Genomic DNA, 18754 nt, shown 5'->3' with positions numbered 1-18754 from the left:
TTTGCCCAATAGCGAAATATAAAAGTCAACCCTCGTATTATCGTACTCTCACATTACATATCATACCATAAAGTTTACATACACAGAAAAAATTCCATGAAAATTTTTCCAATTAATCCAAGACTTGATTGAGTTTTAAAAAATAGTCAATTAAAAATTTAATTGATTCAAAAAAAAAAAAATACTTGAAACAAAAATCAATCACGAAAATTAATAGTATCAATTAATTTTTTAGTTGGATCAATTAGTTTATAATTGACGTTCAATTAATTATTTAATTGATACTATCATTTCTGGAATTGAAGACATTTCAATTAAAAAATTAATTGGATCAATTAATTTCGTAATTGAAGCTGAAACAAAATATTTGTGTGTAGGATAACTACTTTTACTCAAAAGGGCTAGTAGTGCTCATCAAACCGAAACTCTTCATGTTTGATATGTAAGTCATTACTATCAACCATTTGGTATTGTTAGGGGTAATGCTATAAGTGTTTTTGGAAACGGGAAGTGTTCTCCACACCTACTTATCCAGGGGAGCCACCGTAGTGCAATGGGTAGCATGCCCGCCTTGCATACACAAGGTTGTGGGTTCGATTCCTGATTCGACCGAACACCAAAACGTTTTTCAGCGGTGGATTATCCCACCTCAGTAATGCTGGTGAAATTTCTGAGGGTTTCAAAGCTTCTCTAAGTGGTTTCACTGCAATGTGGAACGCCGTTCGGACTCGGCTATAAAAAGGAGGTCCCTTGTCATAGAGTTTAACATGGAATCGGGCAGCACTCAGTGATAAGAGAGAAGTTCGCCAATGTGCTATCACAATGGACTGAATAGTCTAAGTGAGCCTGATATATGGGGCTGTCACCTAACCTAACCTAACCTACTTATTCAGGTTTTTCTGAGCTGCATCCCTATTTTAAACTTAAAAGTGAAATATAGAATTTTAAGAATTTATTTTTCAATTGAGCATAAAATATACGAAAATCGATTCGACCGATTTAAAATCCATTCTTACTTGTTTTTACGATAATGATTGACGACTTATATACATTTCGTTAAGTTTATTACGAAAAAAAAAATCATATTAAAATTAAAAAAAAAGTTCCAAATCGCTTATTATCATAAGTAACATTTTCAATTTCATGGATATAAATTCGATTTTGTTTTTCATCTTTTTACGACTTGCCGAAAACCGGTGATTTAATTTGCAAGTTGATGGTACTTAATTAATCTTTTACTACCATTTGGGATATAAAAAAAAGTGAAGCACTTCTAAAGATTAGCATTCCTGCTATTATATCATTAGAGGGTTTATGATGGTGTTCTCCTTCGAATCTGGTAAAATAAGATTAAGCAGAAATCCTCTATACTAGATCATTAATGAATTTAATCCACTTAAATACACGCAAAGAAAAAAAAAACGTTTGAAAAACGTGTACTTTCGGTACATTTTTCTTTTGTTTGAGTTTTTTGAATTGCTTCAAAAATTTTAAACTTTTATCGCCAAAAAAATTCTTTTGTTACAAAATTTTTATTTTTTCAATAAAAACAGTTATTTTTGAAACAACAACACAGTCCATTTCGTTTATATCAAACACTGTTCTTTTCAGACTTTAGGTCTTTAATAAGACACATTTTACAGTTCAAAATTTAATATACTACAATGTAATGTTGAACATTTTTTCGGAATCTTCTGAACATATCTGGAATATATTAAAAAAAAAAAAAACTTTGGTCGAAGCAGGGATCGCACCCACGACCCTTGGCATGCAAATCGGACGTAGCAACCACTGCTCCACGGTGCCAAACTAAATGTTTGTTTCTGTTAAATAAACTTTGTTTATTCGGTTCGTGGGCGCCGCAAGCTATGCTATATAAATATAACTTATATGGATATTTATCTATTGATGACCATAACAGGTACATAGCTCAGTGGTTAACGCGTTGGCTTACAAAGTGCATGGTCCGCTGTTCGATTCTCCGACCAGGCGAAAGGTAAAACATTTTTAAAAACTTATAAAATCGTATAATTTCTTCTACATTGTGGTATTACAGGAAAAGGTGTTAAAAACTAAAAAACCTCGTGGATGTGGGAAAGATGTGAGGGAAAATGCAATTAGCAAGAAAACAATGTTTTTTTTTTTTGAGTTTGTCTTTATGAAATTGTTTATCACAAAAAGTATATACTTTTCTTCCAAATACACTTCCTTACAGCGAAAAGCAAATGAGAAACGAACTTTGTTTGTCTACAATTTCGTTTGGGAGGAAAGAATTATTTTTGTGCGTGTACATATCATAAAAGTTAGTACTTTCTTTTTTTTTTTTTTTAAATAAGATACTAATTTTATATTATTCTATTTTTAAATAAATTTTAATAATTGTAATTTTGATTTAATATATAAATATTTGTATTTTTTTTTTAGATTTTCCCACATTGCCAAAATTCGAATTTAATACGAAAACAAAATGCTTCAACAACGAAGACAAATAAATTTGCCTCGGCTTTTAGTCTTGGGGCTGTATTTTGTGATATGTTCCATCAAATCCAGCAACAGTGAGGTCTATACCGCATTGGCGGAAATGGAAGAGCTACTTGAGACTGAAACCGTATTAATAAGTAATTTAGAGGGTTTTATTAAAGTTGAGCAGGAGAAATTGGATTATCTCAAAACGTAAGTAATGAAACAAAATTCTACAAATATTCTGCTTGTAAAATTATTAATTTAGTAAATATGTACTTAATTTAAATATTTAATTCTTTAATAATAAAATAGAAGACCATTATTGTACTGAATTTTGAGTATCTTATCTGTGTCATTATGTTCAATTCAATGAATTCAATTTTTCAATTCGTCTTTATTAGTAATAATTTCTTATTGTAATTATAATTTTTGGATGAGATTTTATCTTTTGGATATTGCTATAATTAAGATTTTTCATCAGATATATTAACAATATGTTTTAATCTATATTTATCTATATATTATCAAAGGGAAAAATTAGTATAAAATCTTTATCTACATTTTCATAAACAATTCAAATATTTTGGAATAAGTATGACTATAGAGGGATATTACAGGAATAGCCACGATAAACATACGACTTCCAATATGATAACTCTAGTGATTGTGGTATTAATAAAAGTCTTAATATGTACTTAATTTATAAAAGCCTTAATATGTACTTAATTAATTTAAATAATTAATTGTTATTTAATTATTTAAAAACAAAATAGAATTATACGAAGGCACCACTATGGTACTGAATTTTGAGTATCTTATCTGTGTCAGTACGAGGGCGGTTCGGAAACTTCTGAGCCTATCAATGAAAGAGAATAGTTAGTTTTTCAAAAATATTTTTATTTTTCCAATAGAAAATAATTAATCAAGCTTGAGATCGTTTTTTGTATGTATTGGTTTCTTTATTTTTCAATATTTCGCAATTACATTGAATTGCTTCATCAGGAGTCGATCTATAATAAAAATGGTTTGATAATTTTTAATCATGACATGTATCAAACTACTTTTATTATAGATCGACTCCTGATGAAGCAATTCAATGTAATTGCGAAATATTGAAAAATAAAGAAACCAATACATACAAAAAACGATCTCAAGCTTGATTAATTATTTTCTATTGGAAAAAAGAAAGATCGAATAAAATCAAAATTTCTAATTTTTATTTTTCAATATAATCTCCTGAAACTTCAATACACTTAGTCCAATGCTTTTCTAGCGATTCTATCCCTTGATTAAAATAGTTTTCCTCAAGGTCTTCACAATAGTGGTTTACAACTGTAATTGCATCTTCATTTGAGGTAAAACACTTGTCAGCAAGGAATTTGTTTAGATTTGGGAACAAGTAAAAGACACTGGGAGCTAAATCAGGAGAATAAGGTGGGTGGTCAAGCAACTCGTACTTTAATTCGTTCATTTTAGCCATTTTTAAAACACTCTTGTGCGCTGGTGCGTTGTCTTGATTAAAAATTATTATTTTGTGCTGTAAGCCAGGAAGTTTTTCTCCAATTTGTACATTTAATTGATCCAAAAGGTTGCAATAGTACTATGAATTTATTGTTTTACCCTTTTGCAGATAGTCAATCAATAAAATACCTTTGAAGTCCCAAAAAAAAAACGTTGCCATAACCTTACCAGCCGATTGCATTGTTTTTGCCTTCTTCGGGGCACATCCTCCAGCTTCAGTCCATTGTTTGGATTGTTCTTTTGTCTCTGGAGTATAGTGGTGGATCCATGTCTCATCAACAGTTATGAAACGACGCTTAAAATCCATTTTTTAACAACCATGCATGAATTGGTCCATACCGGTCCATAATTATATATAGCCCCCATATAAACCGATCCCCAGATTTGGCTTGCGGAGCCTCAAAGAGAAGCAAATTTCATCCGATCCGGCTGAAATTTGGTACATGGTGTTAGTATATGGTCCCTAACAACCATGCAAAAATTTGTCCACATCGGTAAATAATTATATATAGTACCTATATATACCGATACCCAGATTTGGCTTGCGGAGCCTCTAAGAGAACCAAATTTCATCCGATCCAGCTGAAATTTGGTACATGGTGTTGGCATATGGTATCTAACAACCATGCAAAAATTGGTCCAAATCGGTCCATAATTATATATAGCCCCCATATAAACCGATCCGCAGATTTGGCTTGCGGAGCCTCAAAGAGAAGCAAATTTCATCCGATCCGACTGAAATTTGGTACATGGTGTAAGTATATGGTCTCTAAAAACCATGCAGGAATTGGTCCAAATCGGTCCATCATTATATATAGCCCCCATATAAACCGATCCCCAGATTTGGCTTGCCGAGCCTCAAAGAGAAGCAAATTTCATCCGATCCGGCTGAAATTTGGTACATGGTGTTAGTATATGGTCTCTAAGAACCATGCAAAAATTGGTCAATATCGGTCCATACACCCAAAAAATAATTCTTTCCTCCCAAACGAAATTTTAGACAAACAAAGTTCGTTTCTCATTTGCTTTAAGGAAGTTTATTTGGAAGAAAAGTATACACTTTTTGTGATTTCATAAAGACTAACTCAAAAAAGAAAAAAAAAAACAGTCTTTTCTGGCTAATTGCATTTTCCCTCACAACTTTTTCTGTAAAACAAACACGCAGAGAAGAAACATGATTATCATAATCATATTCGAAGAGCAAAATAATATGATAGGAGCTATTTTTGCGGCGACCATGTAACATTTTAACCTGCAACCATGTTGGCTCAGTGAACATGGTTCAAAAAAAAAATGTAATTGTCCTCATCTAAAATGTTATTATATTGATAAAAAGAATTTTGTTTGAATGAAAAGACAATGGTCACGATTTAAAATATTATGGTATTCATTAAAAATGTTTTTATCCTAGTTAAAAGAACATGGTCGCAACCTAAAATGTTTTGATCTTTATGAAAAAACTTTTTTCATCGTCGAAAAAAGGACGCCACTTGAGAAAAGAAAACACAAAATTAATTTTATTTGTTTGTTTTTATTTATTTATAAACTAATTCATTGTTTATTTGTATTTATAATGCCGTTTAAGCAAACATCATATATTTTTACACACTATATTTTATTTCAATTTCAACAATAAGTAATTATTCCATATTTACATCGAGCTCATCAAATGTACAAACGCAGACATTATGTAACTGCAAATAAAAATAAATTATACCATATAGCAAAATGCAGAACAAAAAAACAGGTACATTTTTTCAATTACACTTTCCTTTTTTGTGATCACATAAAACAACGTGCCACTTCTGAATAAATAAATTAACACAAAACACGGTAAATCCGTATTCTCCGTCCATTCCAAGAAACAATCAACACACGACTGACGCGCAAAATGAAAATCGTGTGTCCCTGCTCAATGTTTTTATAAAATTCTTTTCGCTGCAAACAAGTTAAAAAAATAAATGGTCACGAAAAAATGTAAATGGTCTTTATGGCCATGTAATGGTTCTAGACATGTTTATACTTAACCTATAAAAATACTTTTTTTTTCCTGTAAAAAAGTAAAAGCAGGTACATGATTTTCCCGACCATTTAATGGTCTCAAATTCTATCATTTAAATGATAGAACATGTTTGCGGTATTTGATAACCATTCAAATGCTTATTGGCACCATAAATTTTTCTCCGCTCGAAAACTATTTTTACAAAGACAAAATACATGGTTTTCGCGGCAAATCATGGTTTGCCGAAATCAGATACATGAATTCCGAGAAAATAACATGGTTGCGAAAACCATGTTACATGGTCACCACCCAAAAATAACATTTTGCTCTTAAAACATGTTTGAGGTGATCATATTCCTTCTCTGGGTGTATATACTTGTTAGTTCATACTTTCTTTTGTGAACTGCAGTTAAACACTACAACAAGGCTTTAACAACGCTTTGTGGAAATCTCCAAATATGGATACAATTTAGTTCAATTTTCGAACGACTTAGTTTATGCATCCTATAAAACATTTTTCTTTTTTATGTCTTTTTTTTGAGTCTCCTAATCAATATTTTTGTTTAGGACCTTAGTCATTTAAAATTTGCCATCGCCGACCGTATGCCCATATAATTCTGTTTCACTTCATATATCAACACCTTTAGCTAATAAAACTCATAAAATTTTCTATTAAGTGTGGTTAAGTTTTTATAATGGGATAGAACTAATAACCCCTGCAATGAAGGGCGCCTTACCATCATCTTTACCACAAAACATTTGTCACGATCGATAGGCAAAACAAATGCTTATGTGGTTAATAGAAAATAAGAATCGAATAAGATTTTCGAATAAACAAACAATAAATGTCAGTTAGTAAAATAATAATCGGTCAACCGGCTGACAGCAAAAGACAAAAGGAGATTTCCTCCATAACGATAATGATGATGAAGATGCTGCACATGTCTGACGAATACAAATACATTCAGCAAAAGCCTTAGTTCTCAGCTGTAAGGCACGAGCGGGTTGGGTGATATGGAAGAGGCTCATGCAGTATATTGACATCAACTCAAAACCATATGGCATTTATATATCCCAAAAAGGTTGCCCCATACATAAGAATGGGAAGGAGAAACAAAGAGCTACGTCTACAGGTATCACCAACCAGGTCACATATGAACGACAAACTGACACAACAATTAAGACAATTAAATGAAATAAATGTTGGCTCATAGGACAGGGCCATGGTAGTAATGGTGGTAGAGTCATGAAATATGCAGACATCGATGCTGCTGCTGCTTTTCTATATGAAGATAATGATGATGACGATGGATGGTCTTCAGGATGCCAATGCTCGTACAAATTTAAGGACGTGTGGCACGAGCCTTACAACCACAAGCATACATTCATGTCTCTTCGACGATGTTGTCGTCATCATCACTATCCTGCTGCGCATTATTTTCAATATGCGATTCAGGAAAACATCACAAGGCACACAAAACAAAACAGACAAAAAAGGAAACAAATGTAGGCTGTTCCGCACACTCAAACTGAATATGGTGGTGTGTTATGGTATGAGAGGATAAAAGGACAAAACATTTTTAGAAGAAAAAAAAAAAACAGCTGACAGCTGTTGGTTGGATCCTGTCTGTTGTCTATTTTTCCATTCAATTGTTATTGCTGCTGCATATAAAAGGAGCAATAACAGCCACCTAATAATGTGGAGGGAGCAATAAACTGGTACTGCTCATAGCAAGTACTAATTTAGTTGGAAAAGTTTTGTGTTTGGTTTATTAAAGGATCCCGCCTTTATAGTGGTTCTAAATCGCATTTTGTTTTTCTTCAAATAATTCTGCAATTTTTAAATGTATAATATTATCAACATGAATTTGTTTCTGTGTGCAAGCTGAAATGTTTTCTTATAAGTTTTGAGTCCCTAGTAGTCCCTAGCAAAGAATGAAGCCGCCAAGCCACGTCGCCTATACTTTTCACCAATCGATGACGCCGTCGATAGTGTCGGCTCATCTCCTCTTGAATGTAGGTGCCAAATAATCAAAAATATTTATTTAAATCTGAAAAATCGTTTTTCGACTAATTCAAGAACATAACATTTAGAAAACGAACAAAATCTAGCAGACATAAATATTTTTTTCTTTTGTTAAAGCAAGTTTCATAGTAGAGTTCAAAATTGCAAAAATGTCTTTAGCGCCATAAACTCAAAAAGCAGCAAACTCTCCATTTCACTAAAGCGATTTTAACTTTATTTTGGTTCATGGAATTATTATGTTTGGAGAAAGTTTCCTTCACTCTGATATTTTTTAGCGTGCGTTAGTTAAATTCTCAAAAAAATGGGCAAAAATTATACACAAAAGAAGCAGAAAGATTTACTAAATTCGTACTTCCCACAAAATAGTTCATTATTTCTTTACATATGTAAATTTTACTACAAATGCGTCCATCTTCAACTTCATATGGCACTAACAACATTCTTGCAATGTTGAACTCCAATTTTTTCCTTCAAACTAACAGGTTGGCTGATAAGTCCCCGGTCTAACAAAGAAAAACAAATTTTTTTTGTCAAAATTCGTTTTTATTATTCAACATAGTTCCCTTCAAGAGCGATACAACGTTTATAAAGACCTTCCAATTTTTTTGATACCATTTTGGTAGTACTCCTTCGGTTTTGCCTCAAAATAGGCCTCAGTTTCGGCGATCACCTCTTCATTGCAGCCAAATTTTTTTCCCTGCGAGCATCCTTTTGAGGTCTGAGAACAAGAAAAAGTCGCTGGGGGCCAGACCTGGAGAATACGGTGGGTGGGGAAGCAATTCGAAGCCCAATTCATGCATTTTTGCCTTCGTTCTCAATGACTTGTGGCACGGTGCGTTGTCTTGGTGGAACAACACTTTTTATACCCACCACCATAGAATGGTGACGGGAGTATAATAAGTTTGTCATTCCGTTTGTAACACATCGAAATATCGATTTCCGACTATATAAAGTATATATATTCTTGATCAGGGAGAAATTCTAAGGCGATATAACGATGTCCGTCTGTCTGTCTGTCTGGCTGTCTGTCTGGCTGTCTGTTGTAATCACGCTACAGTCTTCAATAATGAAGCAATTGTGATGAAATTTTGCACAAACTCGCCTTTTGTCTGAAGGCAGGTCAAGTTCGAAGATGGGCTATATCGGTCCAGGTTTTGATATAGTCCCCATATAAACCGACCTCCCGATTTGGCGTCTTGGGCTTATAGAAATCGTTGTATTTATTTAATTTGCCTGAATTTTTAAATCTAGAGGTATTTTATGACCATAAAGAGGTGTGCCAAAAATGTTGAGTATCGGTTCATGTTTTGGTATAGCCCCCATGTAGACCGATCTCCGGATTTTATTTCTTGGGCTTATAGAAACCACAGTTTTTATTCAATTTACCTGAAATTAGAAATCTAGAGGTATTGTAGGACCACAAATACGTGTGCCAAAAATGGGGAGCATCGGTCCATGTTTTGGTATAGCCCCCATATAGAGCAATCTCCCGATTTTACTTCTTGGGCCTATAGAAACCGAAGTTTTTATCCAATTTACCTGAAATTGGATATCGAGAGGTACTTTAGAACCGTAAAGAGGTGTGCCAAAAATGGTGAGCATCGGTCCATGTTTTGGTATGGTCCCCATATAAACCGACCTCCCGATTTGGGGTCTTGGGCTTATAGAAATCGTAGTTTTTATCCAATTTGCCTGAAATTTGAAATCTACAGGTATTTTATGACCATAAAGAGGTGTGCCAAAAATGGTGAGTATCGGTCCATGTTTTGGTATGGTCCCCATATAAACCGGCCTCCCGATTTGGAGTCTTGAGCTTATAGAAACCATAGTTTTTATCCAATTTGCCCGAAATTGAAAATCTAGAGGTACTTGAGGACCATCAAAAGGTGTGCCGAAAATGGTCCGTATCGTTCCATGTTTTGGTATAGCCCCCATATAGACCGATCTCCCGATTTTACATCTTGGGTTTATAGAATCCGTAGTTTATATACAATTTGCCTGAAATTGGAAATTTATAGGTATTTTAGGACCATAAAGAGGTTTGCCACATATGGTGAGTATCGGTCCATGTTTTGATATAGCCCCCATATAGACCGATGTCCCGATTTTACTTCTTGAGCTTCTAGAATCCGGAGTTTTTATCCAATTTTCCTGAAATTGGAAATCTAGAGATATTTTCGGGTCATAAAGAGGTGTGCCGAAAACGGTGAATATCGGTCCATATTTCAGTATAGCCCCCATAAGAACGATCTCCCGATTTAAGTCCTTGGGTTTCTAGTTGTTTTTATCCGATTTGCTTGAAATTGTAAATATTCTGGTATTTTAGGCTCACAAAAACGTGTATCGGATTAAGTTTTTATCGGTCCTTTTGGTAATGCCTCCATATAGACCGGCTTCACTTCTTGAGGGTATAGAAGGCGCACTGATCATGAAAATTGCTTGAAACTCAATGTAAAATTTCCAGATTTTACTTCTCGGGTGAAAATCTACAGATTTAAGATTTCAAATCAAGACGTTATTTTATAATTTTCTTGCACGCTTGCAAGAGATGTTAATGATTTCTCCAAAACTCAAATAAAAATGGTTCTTATAAATCCAGAATCTGATATAGTCCTCATAGGTGAAATTTTTAAATTTATCTTCGGGAAGTGTCCTCAAGCCCTCCTGAAATTTCAAAGGAAACCCTTATATTTGGTTCATGGTGGTGGGTATTTAAAATTCGGCCCGGCCGAACTTACTGCTGTATATACTTATTTTATTTCAACTCGGTACATATCAACTGGTACATATTAGCTACATTTTCACTTTTTTTGGGCGACGCTTTTTTTCTGTGAGGTTAAAAATAGAGTAAGAATCAATAACATGCTAAAAATTATTTAAATTTTGTCGAAAAAATTCTAAGTTCATTCTAAAAAAATTGCGAATTTTCGAAAATATTTGAGGTCAAACGTTTCAGACAAGAGTTAAAAATAATAAAAAAAAAAATTAAAAATAATAAAAAATTATAAAAATTAATTATTTGGCAAAATATCACAAAATTTTTCAATTCACACTCAAATTCAGATCATACTTTAAGATGTGATGCAAATTCAGTACAACGGCTATGAAAATGGTGGACATCCGTCCTATGACAAGTCCCATGTTAAATTCATCGCTTTTGCGTCAATTTTCCGCATTCAAAAAGAAAATTGCCCTTACTTTTTTGGCAACGCTTTTTTTATACCCTCCACCATAGGATGGGGGTATATTAACTTTGTCATTCCGTTTGTAACACATCGAAATATTGCTCTAAGACCCCATAAAGTATATATATTCTGGGTCGTGGTGAAATTCTGAGTCGATCTAAGCATGTCCGTCCGTCCGTCCGTCCGTCTGTCCGTCTGTCCGTCTGTCCGTCTGTCCGTCTGTCCGGCTGTCCGTCCGTCTGTGGAAATCACGCTAACTTCCGAACGAAACAAGCTATCGACTTGAAACTTGGCACAAGTAGTTGTTATTGATGTAGGTCGGATGGTATTGAAAATGGGCCATATCGGACCACGTTTACGTATAGCCCCCATATAAACCGATCCCCAAATTTGGCTTGGGGAGCCTCCCGGAGCAGCAAAATTCATCCGATCCGGTTGAAATTTGGTACGTGGTCTTAGTATACGGTCTCTAACAACCATGCAAAAATTGGTCCATATCGGTCCATAATTATATATAGCCCCCATATAAACCGATCCCCAGATTTGACCTCCGGAGCCTCTTGGAGGGGCAAAATTTGGTACATGGTGTTAGTATATGGTCTCTAACAACCATGCAAAAATTGGTCCATATCGGTCCATAATTATATATAGTTCCCATATAAACCGTCCCCAGTTTTGACGTCCGGAACCTCTTGGAGGAGCAAAAGTCATCCGATACGGTTGAAATTTGGTACATTTTGTCAATATATGGCCTCTAACAGCCATGTAAAAATTGGTCCATATCGGTCTTTAGTTATATATAGCCGATGACTTATTACACAAAAATTGGTCCATATCGCCAAAAATAATCTACCAAAACTTTATTTCCATAGAAAATTTTGTCAAATTTTATTACTATAGAAAGTTTTGTCAAAATTTCATTTCTATAGAAAGTTTTGTCAAAAGTTTATTTCTATACAAATGTTTGTCAAAATTTTATTTCCATAGAAAATTTTGTCAAAGTTTTATTTCTATAGAAAATTTTTTAATCTACCAAAACTTTATTTCCATAGAAAATTTTGTCAAATTTTATTACTATAGAAAGTTTTGTTAAAATTTCATTTCTATAGAAAGTTTTGTCAAAAGTTTATTTCTATAGAAATGTTTGTCAAAATTTTATTTCTATAGAAAATTTTGTAAAAAATTTATTTCTGTAGAAAATTTTGTCAACATTTTATTTCTATACAAAATTTTGTCAAAATTTCATTTCTATACAAAATTTTGTCAACATTTTATTTCTATAGAAATTTTTGTCAAAATTGTATTGCTATAGAAAATTTTGTCAACATTTTACTTCCATAGAAAATTTTGTCAACATTTTATTTCTATAGAAAATTTTGTCAAGTTTTTATTTCTATAGAAAATTTTGTCAAATTTTTATTTCTATAGAAAATTTTGTCAAAATTTTATTTCTATAGAAAATTTTGTCAAGGTTTCATTTCTATAGAAAATTTTGTCAAAATTTTATTTCTATAGAAATTTTTGTCAAACCAGATTATATACGTATTTAATCGGCCTTTTTTTGTTTAATATATACCCCGTATGGGCTAACTTACAATTTAGAAGACAGTGTTAAAAAGTTTTACGATACCTTGCCATCGGCAAGTGTTATCGCAACCCAAGTAATACGATTGTGGATGACAGCCTTTAGTAGAAGTTCCTACGCAATCCATGGTGGAGGGTACATAAGATTCGGCCTGGCCGAACTTACGGCCGTATATACTTGTTGCTGAATATTTTTTATATCCGGTAAAGTGCAGAACATTTATTTAGAAAACTAAATGAAATAAAGGATTTTTTTTGATACATATCCTTAAAAGAAATTCGAATGAAGTTAATATTAAGACCATATTAAGAATATCGGTTTTGAATTGTACACTGAAATTAACGAAGAAGAACACACACAATTTTTTTACCGGAAATTTATAAATTAAAGCGTGGTATATGCATGCATTTATAAGAAAAAGATCCTAATCAACAAATGGAATGTGCTGCAACATTATTACTATACATGTACATTTTCTTTCTTACCACATCTGTGTTTTCCTTTTTTGTCGTATCATCCTTACAGTTGCACAATGAACCCTTATTTCATTTGCGTTTGAGTTTTGTTTTTCAACTTCCAGCTTCAATCGTTAAAAATTTATTTGTATAATAAAAAGTAGTTAAGTTTTATATCCTGTTTACTTCTATTTATTGTATACATTCCAAGGAAGAGAGCAAATACGAAGAAGAAAATAAATTAAGAACTGTTGATGAATACCTCTATAGTTGAACAAGTTATTCGAGATTATTAATGAGACAAAATATTAAGGTGGGCTAAATTATATATTTTTTTAAAAAAATTTCAAAAGCCTCCTTTCAGAGTAGTAGTTGGTGCTGTTTAAGCGCTACAAAAATATTGTTTCGTGATTGTCGACAAAGGTTAGATATAATGGTAGACGGTTAGGAAACAAGAATCCATAAACCTTAAATTACTCCCGGGTAACGTGCTCCGAAGTAGGCGAAGAGACCCCATTTCTTGTGAATCACAGACTTCATATGAATATTATTGTAATATTTTAAATTTTCGTATTTCTTCTAACCCCATCTAATGTACAAACCTAATGACAATTCTGAATAACAACTGTCTTATTTTATTTTGCATTTATATGGGGTACCTATCTTTTTTCTTTCTTATCACAAAAAACAAATGTTATCCTTGAACACCTTTTATATAAAAAGATATTTTCTTCCTTTAGTTTCTTATGATTACACAAACACAAATTGATGGTTATCCTTGGCGTAATACAAAAACAAAAATGAGAAAGGATATGATCAACATGTTGCACATTGTTTGAGGCAGATAAAGAATTTTTTTTTACCAATAGTGCACATGTGTTTGAATGAAATTTATATGAATATACAATTGTGGCTTATCTAGCCATTGACAGATAATGCAATAATGAAAAATTGTGTTCAAAAATTTTGCTATTATCAATTGTAGATATTGACTATCGAGTATCAGAAAATCGGATGTCGGTTATGGTATTGATTCCGTGGCCATGGGAAAGAGAAAGTAATCTAAGTAAACGCAAAAAAAATACTTGCATCTAAAGTTTTTGACCTTCGCTTAAGGATTTCGGTATTAGTATCGATTTTACTTTTTCTTTTTGCGATGTAATAACAAAGCTTTTGATGTATAAATGAAAGTCAGTTGAAAAATCGACACTGTGACGTATACTTCAATGTGTTTTCCTAATTTCAAACAAAAAACAAGAAATGCATGGTATATTCATTTTCTCAGTCAATTTAAAGATTATTTCTTAAAATCAAAATGTTTTTTTTTTCACTTTAAGAAAATGTTGCTTTACTTTATACGACTTTAACGAAGAGATGCAAATTTTAAAGATTCGTGTCCTAAATTTAAAGAAGAATAGTTTTAAAGTAGTAATTATGAACTTTTTTTAGTCGTATTTTTTTACTCCCAGCAAAAAAAGCATCGCCTTTTTGAATCCGGAAGTGGTGCAAAATTGACTCAGAAATTGCATTGAATTTGCATCACAAGTCTTTGACCTCACGACAATATTTTTTTCAGTGTACACATATGTTTCAGTGTTGGCCAATACACATGTCCATAGTCTTTGCGTCTTTTATGTTAATTTCTTATGAACATTACTTACGAGATTATTCTTCCCAAATTGAACCATTTTATTTACCACAACTGTGCATCAAATTTCCAAATAACTTCAATCCCTTAATCTTATTTTACGATCTCGGTTTGTTAATACACTAAGGCAACAACAAATCGAAAACTATTTTCATTATTTTAAAAAATGTTTTCCTTAATATTACGTAAATATTTTTTCAATTTAGCTAGAATACCAAAATTTTTCTACATATTTTTTTATGGTTGCTTAATAAATGTTTCTTGGATATATGGTAATTTGTGTTTAAAATGTTAAAGTAATCAATTACTTTTTCAATAATATTTTAGTTTTTTTTTTTTCAAATCCAGTTAAGATTTCTATTTTAAAAAATGTAGTGTAGGTTTTTTGTCCGTACAGTTTTTTTCATATACAGTTTTTCTTCAATATTCAAATACATCTCTTTAATTATAGAAAAAAAAAATCCCACGACTCGCCCTTCCCTTTTCTATATTAATTACCCACACTTTACATCATGTCGTAATCCAGCCATTTCCAAAGATATTTTATATCTCTTTTAAAAGTACAGATACATTTTTTGATAAATAATTCAAAACATTAAATTTTACTCCTGGGATCAATACCAAGTGTATAGATAACACATTCATCCCCAAAATGCTAAGATTTATGTCCACTATGATTATCCTCATAGGATAGGCATACTTTAAAATTTTCCCACATATCAATGAACATACCACTCCCACATGTTTTGGGTTTGCGAGCAATTAAATTTTAAAATTTCTCTCTCACCACGGGTTGATAGTCTTCGCCCAACTATTGGATTAAATCAAGGAAATTTAATATTATTCAAATAAGACGATTTTTTCCAAAAAATATTTAATATAGACAACTAAACTAAATGTATCTATTGTCAAACCAGCGTGAGAACTTTGACTCTACATTTTAGAAATGTATTACAAACTGAAAACTCTATCGCTGTATTTCTAATAACTAATGGAAGAATAGATTAAATTATATAAAGACTACATCATATGATCAAATCCTAGAAATAAAATTTTGACAAAATTTTCTATAGAAATGAAATTTTGACAAAATTTTCTATAGAAATAAAATTTTGACAAAATTTTCTACATAAATAAAATTTTGACAAAATTTTCTATAGAAATAAAATTTTGACAAAATTTTCTATAGAAATAAAATTTTGACAAAATTTTCTATAGAAATAAAATTTTGTTAAAATTTTCTATGAAAATAAAATTTTGACAAAATTTTTTTATAGAAATAATATTTTGACAAAATTTTCTATAGAAATAAAATTTTGACAAAATTTTCTATAGAAATAAAATTTTGACAAAATTTTCTACAGAAAAAAAGGTGTTGACAAAATTTTTTATACAAATAAAATTTTGACAAAATTTTCTTAAAAATTAAATTTTGACAACATTTTCTATAGAAATAAAATTTGACAAAACTTTCTATAGGAATAAAATTTTGACAAATTTTTTATAGAATTAAAATTTTGACAAAATTTTCTATAGAAATAAAATTTGGACAAAACTTTGTATAGAAATAAAATTGTGACAAAATCTTCTATAGAAATAAAATTTTTAAAATTTTTCTATAGAAATACAATTTTGACAAAATTTTCTATAGAAATAAAATTTTGAGTAAATTTTCTGTAGGTGTAAAATGTTCACAAAATTTTCTATAGACATAAAATTTTGACAACATTTTCTATGGAAATAAAATATGGCTAAATTTTCTATAGAAATAAAATTTTTGATAAAATTTGCTTTAGAAATAAAATTTTAAAAAATTTTCTATAGCTATAAAATTTTGACAAAATTTTCTATAGAAATAAAATGTTGACCAAATTGTATATAGAAATAAAATTCTGACAAAATTGTCTATAGAAATAAAATAGTTACAAAATTTTCTATAGAAATGAAGTTTTGACAAAATTTTCTATAAAAATAAAATTTCGACAAAATTTTCTATAGAAATAAAATTTTGACAAAATTTTTTATAGAAATAAAATTTTGACAAAATTTTTTATAGAAATAAAATTTTGACAAAATTTTCTATAGAAATAAACATTTGACAAAAATTTCTACAGAAATAAAATTTTGACAAAATTTTTTATAGAAATAAAATTTTGAAAAAATTTTCTATAGAAATAAACATGTGACAAAATTTTCTATAGAAATAAAATTTTCTATAGAAATAAAATTTTGACAAAATTTTCTATAGAAATAAAATTTTGATCAAATTTTCTATATACGTAAAATTTTGACAAAATTTTCTATAGAAATAAAATTTGGACAAAATTTTCTATAGAAATGAAAATTTGACAAAATTTTCTATAGAAATAAAATTTTGACAAAATTTTCTATAGAAATAAAATTTTGACAAAATTTTCCATAGAAATAAAATTTTGACAAAATTTTCCATAGAAATAAAAATTTGACACAATTTTTTATAGAAATAAAATTTGCCATAGAAATCAAATTTTGACAAAATTTTTTATAGAATTAAAATTTTGACAAAATTTTTTATGGAATTAAAATTTTGACAAAATTTTTTATAGAATTAAAATTTCGACAAAATTTTTTATAGAATTAAAATTTTGACAAAATTTTCTATAGAAATAAAATTATGACAAAATTTTCGATAGAAATAAATTTATGACAAAGTTTTCTACAGAAATAAAATTTTGACAAACATTTTTATAGAAATAAAATTTTGAAAAAATTTTCTATAGAAATAAAATTTTGAAAAAATTTTCTATAGAAATAAACATGTGACAAAATTTTCTATAGAAATAAAATTTTGACAAAATTTTCTATAGAAATAAAATTTTGACAAAATTTTCTATAGAAATAAAATTTTGACAAAAATTTCTATAGAAATAAAATTTTGACAAAATTTTCTATAGAAATAAAATTTTGACAAAATTTTCTATAGAAATAAAATTTTGACAAAATTTTCTATAGAAATAAAATTTTGACAAAATTTTCTATAGAAATAAAATTTTGACAAAATTTTCTATAGAAATAAAATTTTGACAAAATTTTCTATAGAAATAAAATTTTGACAAAATTTTCTATGGAAATAAAATTTTGACAAAATTTTCTATAGAAATAAAATTTTGACAAAATTTTCTACAGAAATAAAATTTTGACAAAATTTTCCATAGAAATAAAATTTTGACAAAATTTTCCATAGAAATAAAATTTTGACAAAATTTTTTATAGAAATAAAATTTTGACAAAATTTGCCATAGAAATCAAATTTTGACAAAATTTTTTATAGAATTAAAATTTTGACAAAATTTTTTATAGAATTAAAATTTTGACAAAATAAAATTTTGACAAAGTTTATTGTAGGAATAAAATGTTGACAAAATTTTCTATAGGAATAAAATTTCGACAAAATTTTCTATAGAAATAAAATTTTGACAAAATTTTTTATAGAAATAAAATTTTGACAAAATTTTTTATAGAAATAAAATTTTGACAAAATTTTCTATAGAAATAAACATTTGACAAAAATTTCTACAGAAATAAAATTTTGACAAAATTTTTTATAGAAATAAAATTTTGAAAAAATTTTCTATAGAAATAAACATGTGACAAAATTTTCTATAGAAATAAAATTTTGACAAAATTTTCTATAGAAATAAAATTTTGACAAAATTTTCTATAGAAATAAAATTTTGACAAAATTTTCTATAGAAATAAATTTTTGATCAAATTTTCTATATACGTAAAATTTTGACAAAATTTTCTATAGAAATAAAATTTTGACAAAATTTTCTATAGAAATGAAAATTTGACAAAATTTTCTATAGAAATAAAATTTTGACAAAATT

At 29.8% G+C, this 18754-nt stretch overlaps 1 protein-coding gene across 3 annotated transcripts in view; it reads left to right on the top strand.

Annotated features, from left to right (window-relative positions):
• PH4alphaEFB (prolyl 4-hydroxylase subunit alpha-1) overlaps positions 1-18754 on the top strand; it is a 173887-nt gene that overhangs the window by 74432 nt on the left and 80701 nt on the right. For all 3 annotated transcript variants that reach the window (XM_075292744.1, XM_075292743.1, XM_075292742.1), the window contains one exon: positions 2425-2673. In XM_075292744.1, coding sequence (XP_075148859.1) covers positions 2468-2673 — 206 coding nt within the window. In that variant the 5' untranslated portion in view covers positions 2425-2467. The remainder of the gene's footprint in view (positions 1-2424; positions 2674-18754) is intronic.

The sequence above is a fragment of the Haematobia irritans genome, chromosome 1 (assembly GCF_050003625.1).
Source record: "Haematobia irritans isolate KBUSLIRL chromosome 1, ASM5000362v1, whole genome shotgun sequence".
Classification (NCBI taxonomy): domain Eukaryota; kingdom Metazoa; phylum Arthropoda; class Insecta; order Diptera; family Muscidae; genus Haematobia; species Haematobia irritans.
The sequence above is the reverse complement of the archived record's forward strand: the minus strand, read 5'-3'. Positions and strand labels throughout refer to the sequence as shown.